Source organism: Helicoverpa armigera, chromosome 30 (genome assembly GCF_030705265.1).
Source record: "Helicoverpa armigera isolate CAAS_96S chromosome 30, ASM3070526v1, whole genome shotgun sequence".
NCBI lineage: Eukaryota > Metazoa > Arthropoda > Insecta > Lepidoptera > Noctuidae > Helicoverpa > Helicoverpa armigera.
The window spans coordinates 3,225,500-3,235,648 of record NC_087149.1 but is presented as its reverse complement, the minus strand read 5'-3'; the positions used below and the strand labels follow the sequence as shown (position 1 = coordinate 3,235,648).

General features: G+C 47.7%; 1 protein-coding gene across 1 annotated transcript; it reads right to left on the bottom strand.

Annotated features, from left to right (window-relative positions):
- Positions 1-5,253: 5,253 nt before the first annotated feature.
- LOC110379771 (probable RNA-directed DNA polymerase from transposon X-element) lies at positions 5,254-10,149 on the bottom strand. The gene is made up of 5 exons (XM_064042791.1): positions 9,964-10,149; positions 9,801-9,870; positions 9,248-9,468; positions 8,579-8,797; positions 5,254-7,968 (listed from the first exon to the last, which is right to left on the bottom strand). The coding sequence occupies exons 1-5, from the start codon at positions 10,147-10,149 to the stop codon at positions 5,899-5,901; spliced, it is 2,766 nt and encodes a 921-aa protein (XP_063898861.1). The 3' UTR covers positions 5,254-5,898.

The following is a 10,149-nucleotide window of genomic DNA, read 5'->3' as shown; positions in this document are numbered from 1 at the left end:
CAGTTTCTGACTTGGCTGGTCGTCCTGATTGAATCCTTCCACTGCATGGAAGACCTCTCTCTTTCCGGCGACTGATCGATGTTGGTTGTACACGAATTTTTCGAGTTTTTCGGCTGCGATTTTTTTCAACTATAAATGATATAATACTCGATGGAGTTTGTAGCTTCGATAAATCAGATCCAAACTTTTCAAGAATGTTCGTGTATGCAGCATTGGAATCCTTTTCCAAGATTTCAGTGATTCATTGCCACTGGAAACTTTGGCGGCTGACTGATTTATGGTGTTTGATTGTGGTAGGTGGGAAGCCCGACGGGTTCGAAGTAGGCTGAAGAAACTGGTTGGGAAACGGGGATGCCTCACAATGTACGCTTGAAGCGCGCTGCAATGGGCGGCCCGCGCCCAATGCTACCAACGGCGCGGGGTCGCACAATGGCGGCGCGGCGTCGCTCGATGGAGGCGCGGACGCCCCGACAGCCCCGCTTCGCCGGATCACGGTCGGCGCCGAAGCACCCGCAGGCACCGACGTCACCTCTGGGTAGGGCAGCGGAGGTGTTGTGATCCCATCGTCGTCGGTGTCACCACTCGTTGGCGGTGGTGCTGCATTTCCTTCCAACGGCGACGCCGACATCGGTGCAGCAATGTACCTTTCCAGCAACGACACCCGCTTCAGCAAACGACGGTTTTCCATCTCGGCCAAAAGCCGATGTCGCAACTTACACTCTCGTTTTTCTTTTTTACTTTTATGCGAACCCATAGTAAACACAGCACTTTATACAACACAACACAACACAATAATCTCGTCCCACTACTGAGTTAAAAGACAATTTAGTGTTTATTTAAATACGTTTATTGATAAACGATTACGCTCGATACATAAGCGACTAAACGGCTAGTCAATCCGATCGTCACGATGTCCCGTGGGCAACTGCCTCCCTCCGCCGCCGCCCGCGAGCGCGCGCGCCTGGCGCGAACATCCCTGCGCGCGGGAGGGTTGTGTTGTCGCGAAACAGTCACGGCTCTCTCTCTCTCTCAGTAGCTAGGAGATTGTGCGGGAGGAGCTGAGACTGGGGTTTGAATGTAGTCGAGAGATGTTGTATCTGAGTAGAAAGATGGTTCGGGTGGAGATGCGACTTGAGTATGTGTGTAATAGGGAGATGGTGTAGGTGAAGGGGTTGATGTGACATTTATTTGAACAGAGTATCTGTGTAAATTTCCCAATTCCGTTCAAATAGAATATCGTTAATGGCCTTCTTGGCATATAACTTTTGAGTAGGGGTCAGTCGTTCTAATGTTTCGGCCCAGTCAAATGCAATTGACTGAGTGCCACTAACTTGAGATTCTGACAAATAATTACATGCTCGTTCGAGTAATTCATTTTGTGTTTTAAGAACCATTTTTTTCGAGCTGAGTGCAGGTGGTCTTGCGGGTGGTTGTGGGGCTTTCATGAATGAAGAAATAGTCGCAGTCACTTTTTGCTCTGTTTGTGGTTTATCAGATTCAGCTTCATTGTGATTACCATCACCATCACCATCCTGAAAAAGAAAATAAAACAGAATATTAACTTTTTTTATTTATTTCAGAAGCCGTCAAAAGAGGAATGGAAAAGGATAGCCGCTGATTTTGGGAATAAATATCAATTTTGGAATTGTCTAGGAGCTTTGGATGGTAAACATGTTAAGATCCAAAGACCAGAACACTCCGGATCACTATATTTTAATTATAAAGGTCACTTTAGTATTGTTTTAATGGCACTGGCAAATGCAAATAAAGAATTTATAATGATTGATGTTGGTGCGAATGGCCGAGTATCCGAGTGTTCTGTTTTATACGAAATTCTGGGATCTATATAGTAAAAGTGAATTAGATATACCAGAGCCATCGCCAATGCCATACACATCCGAAAGGAGCCATATCCACAAAGTGCATGTAACAATAATAATGAGCGAAAAGAATTTAACAGGCGACTGTCACGAGCTAGATCAGTTATTGAAGGTGCTTTTGGTATAATAACAAAACAATTCGGTGTATTTCAAAAGGCAATATGCTTTGAGTCACAAAAAGCCTCAGTGATAGTAACGGCTTGCTGTTATTTACATAATTTGTTAATGAAAACCAAGTCCAGTCGCTACTTTGCATCAAACTGGAAAGTTACAAAAGCTACTGATATGGGACTGAACGATTTGGAGCCCTCGATTCTGCGATTACTTTAGTCGTGAGGGTAAATGAGAATTTAGCAAAAATGACTTTCAATTGTGAACTGACAAAATACAATAATAATTTTACAGCATTATATCTACTTTGTTTTATTTTATGTTCTATGAGTTAGTACCTACCTACCTGCGGGGTGACAGACGTGGGGGTAACGGGGTGTAATACCACAGAATAATATTAAAATAATAATAATTTAAAAAACTAGCCAAGTGCGAGTCGGACTCGCGCATGAAGGGTTCCGTACCATTATCTATTAAGAGGCCAAAAAATCATATCTCATGTTATGGGAGCCCCATTATATTTTAATTTAATTTTAATATTTTATCTTATTTCTAAAGTTAATAATATACTCAATATTCTGGGAATATTTCAAACGTCTACCTGTTGTCGTTATTGATATCGAGCAAAAACGAGTAATAAAATCAAAATACCTACTACCCGTCTGTTTGAAGTTTGCGAGTCGCGGCCATGTGTCGCGGCGGTATTATGAAATCAAGGCAGTTTATTTTTGAAGAATAGTAAAAGTAACTTGGACTGGAACATAACATGACGGACTGTAAATCATAAATAGCACAAATGTGGGTCTTTCGATCCACCGTGTGACGGCGGAATTCATCACGAACCTGACAGCTGCCAGATGCAGATCCCTGGTCGCATGGTCCGCGCCGACAAGTATCGCCAGCTGGGACTTGAGGTCCCGGTTCTTTCGCTCTATCGGGTTAGCCTCCGGGTGATAGTATGGTGTGAGTGCCTGGCTACTTCCTAGGACATGACACACTTGCTGCATCACCTCGCTTACGAACTGCACGCCGTTGTCGCTAATGAAGCGTAATGGGACTCCATACCTTAAAAACACTTCGTTAGCCAACGTCTGTGCGCACTCGACGCTGGTGGCGCTTTCTAGCGGGAAATCGGAGTGCCACTTTTTTCCGAAATTATTTATTGTTTTTATAGTGTATGAAATATTATTTGTACCGATCAATTTTATAAGAATAGCTCGATTGAGTTACAATAAACTAATAATCGTTTACAATTTTTAAATTATTTAATCGACAACCAAACTTTTCACCATGTTTATCAATTATAAGTAATTGATTTATAAAAAAAACTAAAATCTATAATTCGTCTTCCATGTATTGTATTTTCATTTTCATGCAACAATGATAACTAGGAATGAAGATAGTTTAGTCCTCACAGAAGGAGGCTACCGCGTCCCATGCCTCCTCACTACCCAGCATGGCATCAATCACGCTGGGAAGCGATAAGTCATCCCCGACCACTGCCACCAGGGTGCGGCGGGATTCAGCCCTCGATGGGCACACCTCTAGTGTGTGCTCTGCCGTATCCACCTCGGCTTCGCAATGGTGACACTTTGGAGTCTCCTCCCTCCCAATCCGGTGCAGGTACGATCCGAAGCAGCCATGCTCGGACAGCACCTGCATCAGATGCATCGAGAGGCAGCCATGCCTCCGATCGAGCCATCCGTAAGTAATGATTAGGCTTAAGACTTTTAAATTTTATACACACAAAATGCAATTTAATATTTGTGGACGTCGTCTCATATATGTGGATGTTGGTTCTTCTAGAACTATGCGACTAGACTCACTAAGCCTTGTCGCAAGGGTTTCTATGGCTGCAGCAAGCCTATCCGTAGCATTTGCACTAGCCACCTCAATGTTTTGCAGCATTTCGGTGGCAGAGCGTAGTGAAGATTGCTCTTTTGGTTAAAAAATAAAAACAAATTTCCCTATGTATATTTCTACACAAAGTCTAGTCAGCAGATGATGACAACTCACCAGCATACACTTCTTGACGCCGCCGACGACGACGCCGCCGCGGAGCAGTTTGTTCTGGCTGCTGCGTAGTGCGCAGAGCTTGCAGGCTCTGTTGGTACAGGCATAGAGCTTGCAGGTTCTATCGGTAGAGGCATAGAGTTTGCAGTCTCTGTCTCAATGGGCACCTCAACATATTCATCGAATATATCGATTGTATTATAAGAGGCCCCTGAATTCAACCGCTCAACCTCCATTTCAATGAATCTGAAATAATAGTATGTCTAAAGGTTATGAATTTTTTTAAGATAAAATTAATTATTAACAGGAATCAAATTATCCCAGATTGAGCATTGGTACTTCATCAGTTCTGTGGAAAAATTTGACAATTTATTAACCATTAATAAATCCCAATATTGTAGCGAGTTAGATTTGATTCTAAGTTCAGTCTCAGTCAGTACACCATTTAATTAAGGAAATAAACTAAACAGAAAAGCCATACAACTCACACTACATTTACACCATCATGATATGATGCAGAGCCACTACCACCAGCATTTTCAATTGGCTGTTAATGAAAAAACAAAACATGCAGTGCAAAACCAAAAAAAAAGATGTGCAAGCATACAAAATTCAGTTTTAGAAGTAGACTTTAGAAGAACATAGTGCATTATAGGTATTGGTTAATTCGAAAGCTTTGTGATCACGTTACGAGTGCATTTTAAATAGAATGTGTGTTATACTTAATAATTATTATTATGTACATGAACTTGTTAAAGTTTTATGAAATTAAGAAACTTACAATAAAGAGGTTGTGCCCAACTCCTGGTATGGGTTCACCCACATCTCGGCCCAAAATTGTATATAGCCTCCCCTGAATTGGAGACAAGCCACTTATTTCGGCAAACCTTCCACCTAGCAAAGTTATATTAAAAGAGAAATATAATGACAAAAGTACAATTATATTAATGCCTCACCTGTAGCGCTCCTTTCAATTTTTTCTTTTTTAATTTTTTTAGCAGGCGGTACTTGTAATCGCTGTAAAACTGAAAACAAGTCATAAGTTGTTGTAATACATTTCATTAATAGGTATGCATGAACTATCATCTCTGCCATCGTGTTAATACATAACAACTCACCATCCGCCATTGCTCTCCTGTTTTCTGGGCAGAGTCTACAGATACATTATTTAATATAGTGGCGCACTCCTGCCACAACCTTTTCGCCAGACTGCGCCCCTCTTTGGAGCGTGTGCACCGTCCGAGGGCACAGGCTGAGGTAGTCGCTGCGCCCCCGCAAGGGGGCGCGGCTGGCGGGCCACGGGGCTATGCCCCTTTCCCGCGGGATCCAACCGCTGCCCGTTACTACGGGCAGGTCCTTAGATTGCCGATATAGGCGCGGCAGGTTAGGACAGCGTTTGTGCGACGCTGCCCTATGTGTTAATATGTCGTGTGTTTGTTTGCAGGTGCGCTGGCGGCAGCACATTGCCGCTTCTTCACGGCATCTCGGCGGTCAGTCCCCGCCAGGTGAGACCCCCGGTTACCCGGGGGAGGCCCGGCGGGTGACGACCAGCGACAGAGACGCCGGCTCTGCGCCCCTGCACAACGGGTATGCTAGACCCGCGACTGTAACGCTTCCAGAGGTAGCCGGTCACGCTCCAGCCGACGGGCCGATTATGTATGTATGAGCGGCTTGTATGTGTGTGTACCGCCGCTCAGTGAGTGCGCCACCGTGTGCGCGCTTGCGCGACACGGTATTGCGTGAGTACAATGTTGTGGAGTCGTGATTGTGTGGCGGGTTGCGTCGTGCCTATATTAACCTAGCACACGACGCTCGCCGAGTGTATATCGTGTATGTGGAGTGTCTGTTGTGTGAGCTGGCTGCGTGTAGATGGGTGCAGCCAGCTCGGGTGTCGTCAGTCCGGTGGTGGCGGCGCGTCCGGCAGGAGGTCGCGCGGTAAGGCCTTAGCGTCAGGCGGGCGCGCGTGCAAGGGCGCCAGGTGCTTGACGTGAAGCCAAGCAGATGCGTCTGCACGCGCGAACATGCCCTCGCTGAGCCGGCGCACGAACTCGTCCAGGCTCTCCATCTTAAGGTCCCGCTGGAGGACGTCGTTCCTCACATAGCGGGGAGCTTGTGCGATGAGCCGCAGGCATGCGCTCTGCTGTGAGCGCAGCGTCTTGCGGCTCCTCTCGCTAGTGAGGGCGAACCAGGCTGGGGCGGCGTACGTCAGTACCGGCCGGATGTACGTCTTGTACACCGCCAGTTTGGTACGCAGCGGGAGGCGAGATGAGAGCACTGGTTTGAGCAAGGCGCGGGCTACCCTGCCCTTACCGGCGACCTGCCGGACGTGTGCAGCCATGGTGAGGCGCCGGTCGATGGTGACGCCCAGGTACTTGACCCGGGGCGACCACTCGATCTCGGCGCCTTGTAGTGCCAGTTTGGGTGGTCGTGCGGGGCCGCCCCCGATGATGATCGCCTGCGTCTTACCCACGTTCACCGACAGCCGCCATTTGGACAGCCACTCGGGGAGGAGGTCGAGGACACGCTGCATTTTGACGATCGCGTGCTTCGCGCTCATCGACGTCGTGATGTACGCGGCGTCGTCAGCATACAGCGCAAGTGTCGAGTCCTCCGCCGAGGGGATGTCGTCGGTGTACCGTGAGTAGCAGACGGGCGAGAGGCAGCTTCCCTGCGGCACTCCCGCTCTCACCGGGCGCGCGCTTGATAGCGCGCCGTCGACCACCACACGTATTGTGCGACCTGTAAGGAAACTGGAGATCACCTGTGTTATGCGGCGGGGCGTATCCGACGTGGAGATCTTGTATATGAGACCGGGGTGCCAGACCCGGTCAAAAGCCTTCTCCATGTCGAGGAATACTGCAACCGCGTGTTCACGCCTGTTCACCGTGTTGGCGAAGTGGTGCAGTACCCTCGTCAGCTGGAGCGTCGTGCTGTGTTCCGCCCGAAACCCGTACTGTTCTGGGCGCGGCGTCAGGTGCGGGGTGAGGTGTCGCAGCAGGAGCAGCTCGAACACCTTGGAGATGGTGGGCAGGAGAGTGATGGGCCGATAGCTCTCTGGCTTCAGCACGTTCTTCTGCGCCTTGGGCAGCATGATAACGCGCCCCTCCTTCCATATGCGAGGGAAGGTCCCCGTGCGCAGTATCCCCGTGTACAGGCGCGCCAGGGCCACGACCATACGGTACGGCAGGTGGCGCAGCGCTGTGTTGGTGATACCGTCAGCACCGGGGGCCTTCTTCAGCTTGGTCCGGAGGATGGCGCGTCTGACTGCGCCAGGCGCGAAGAAAATAGGGTCTTCCTCAGAGGCTATCGGCGATGCGAAGTAGTCCCCAAGGTGTTTCTCGACTGCTGCGACGTGTTCTGCGTCTTGAGTGTCGTTCGGGCGGAATTGACGCTCCAGGTGCTCGGCAAAGATCTCCGCGCGGTCTGGTGCGGTGTATCTAAGTGCCCCGCCGCTGTCCAGCAGCGGCCGCACTGGAGCTGGGGTGTTCGACAGCTGTCGGCACAGTCTGTGTATAGACGGCCAGTCGCCGTCGACAGCGTCGATGCGGGCCTCCCAGCTCTCGCTGCGGTGTGCGTTGAGCTCGGCCTTAATTCTCTCCGCGAGACGGTTTACGACGGCCTTCTCCGTCGGGCATCTGGTAACTTGCCACCGTTTGCGTAGGCGCCTCTTCTGGGCGATCAGTTGCTGCAGGTGGCGCGGCAGGGGGGGGTAGGCGGTTGCCCCCTGCGGAGACACAGTTGTCGCCTCATTTAAGGCGCTCTGGATGCAAACGGTGACCTCTTCAGCCAGACCGTCCACGTCCGCGGGGGAGACGATAGGCCGAGTCGGCGTGGTGATCTCCAGTTTATTGGTGAAGGCGTCCCAGTTGATTTTTCGACGTGGCGCTCCTAGGCGCTGTCTGGTCGGCATTCCTGAAAGGACGAGCTCTTGTTGGCCCTCTAAATAGTCCACGAGGGCTTCTAGCTGTTGGACGCTCATTTTTCTGTATAGATCAAAAAGACTGTAAGTAAGATTTTAAATAAGGTGTAAAAAAAATAACCTTATGAAATTACAGGACCTATTCGGAGTAACAAATAAAAAATGACTGTATAATTAGTTTTTCTAAATAACAATCCGTTTCTAAGATATTCGATACTTTAAACTACGCGAAAAATATTGAATATGCGCGCTGTACATTGTGTCGGGCGCCGCTCGCCGTCCGCTTTGTAGGCATGAACGAGAGTAGTGGCGCGGCCGCGCGCACTTTTCATTCACCCCTGCGATACCGCCGTTTCGTAAACAGCTGATTCAAATTTTCTGCCTGACTGTTTATTGAATTTAATTGCAATTGTTTATTTTAATACTCGTATTGATAAATAATTATTAATTGTTTAAATTCAAAAGTGAATTATTCAATTTACAATTATTTTTAAACCATTTCATAGAAGTAGGTTTAAATTCTTACCTTATTTACAAAAGATGCTGGAAGTGTCCACCATTTTGACCAATGCACAAGTGGGCACGACGTGTCCACATTGTTTTTTACTGCGATTAATGTGTCTCTGTCACTTTTAACCACGTCAAATGCACTTACTATGCGGGTTTTTAATTCGTCCACATTTCGAATGTTGTTACCACTGTGTCCATACACTAAGTCTTTTACACGGCCCCAGAGATAGAAATCTAGGGGTGTAGGGTCGGGCGATCTAGGAGGCCAAGCAATAGGTCCTCCACGGCCTATCCAGTAGTTAGGATAGGTAGCGTCGAGGTACGAACGAACTGCTCGGTGATAATGTGCAGGCGCTCCGTCTTGCTGGAAAAAATGGTGCCTTGTTTCGGCAAGAGACACATCTTCCAACATGTCTTGCACAGACTGAAGCAATCCTAAATATTATTCACCGTTTAGGCGTTCTAGGAAGATAGGTCCAAGTACCGTCTGCCCTATGATTCCAGCCCATACATTTACTGAGAACCGGTGCTGAAAATGGTCTGGAACCACAGCGTGCGGGTTTTCGTACGACCACCAGTGATCATTGCGGATGTTGAATAAGCCCACTCTACTAAATGTGGACTCGTCCCTCTATAAAATGTTCCTGTTAGGTTCTTCCACCAACCACCTACAAAATGCCAGCCTCGGTTCAAAATCTGTAGGTATGAGTTCCTGTACTCTTAAAAAGCCTGAAAAAAAAAAGCTTAAAAAGATGTTGGCCTTCTTCACGTAGAATGTGCCAGGCAGTAGTGTGACTTATGCCTAAGTCCCGACCTGCATCACGTGTGCTCGCGTGTGGCCCACACGGTGTGGGTTATCACTGAAGTAGTCCAGCACTCGTTCTTCAAGGTCACTAGCGATGCGTGGCCTCCTGGAATCGGCTTGATGAGGTCGAAACTGTCCGTTGTCGAGTAAGCGCTGGTACACCCCCAGGATTGTTTGAATCACAGGCACTCGTCGCTGGTTACCGTGCAATTCACGGTACCGGTTACGTGCTGCGCTCAAACTTTCACCAGTCACAACATAGCACACTATCATGTCTAAATACTCGCGATTTGAGTACGTAAACGGCATTTTAGGTATTTTACACGGAATTGCGTGAGAGCGAGAGTAACGGTACAAAACACCCTTCTAGCGCGACCGATAACGGACGCAGCCCTGCGTACAGCGCGCATAAAAATATTACCCTTAATTATTTTTTTTCTGTAAAAAAGCAAAAGTGCTCCGATTCTTAAAATATTTTTTTTACGTTATTAGTTTTTTGAATACGAATACGTAAATAATAATTTGAACATTACTTTTTTTACACCTTATATTAATGCCTCACCTGTAGCGCTCCTTTCAATTTTTTCTTTTTTAATTTTTTTTAGCAGGCGGTACTTGTAATCGTTGTAGAACTGAAAACAAGTCATAAGTTGTTGTAATACATTTCATTAATAGGTATGCATGAACTATCATCTCTGCCATCGTGTTAATACATAACAACTCACCATCCGCCATTGCTCTCCTGTTTTCTGGGCAGAGTCTACAGATACATTATTTAATATAGTGGCGCACTCCTGCCACAACCTTTTCGCCAGACTGCGCCCCTCTTTGGAGCGTGTGCACCGTCCGAGGGCAAGCTCTTGTTGGCCCTCTAAATAGTCCACGAGGGCTTCTAGCTGTTGGACGCTCAT

Coding starts and splice junctions, on each gene's coding strand:
- LOC110379771 (XM_064042791.1), bottom strand. CDS start 10,149: ATGAGCGTCCAACAGCTAGAAGCCCTCGTGGACTATTTAGAGGGCCAA. Junction 9,871..9,963: donor CAGGAGAGCAATGGCGGATG/GTGAGTTGTTAT, acceptor ACTTGTTTTCAG/TTCTACAACGATTACAAGTA. Junction 7,969..8,578: donor ACGAATTAAAAACCCGCATA/GTAAGTGCATTT, acceptor AGCGTCCAACAG/CTAGAAGCCCTCGTGGACTA.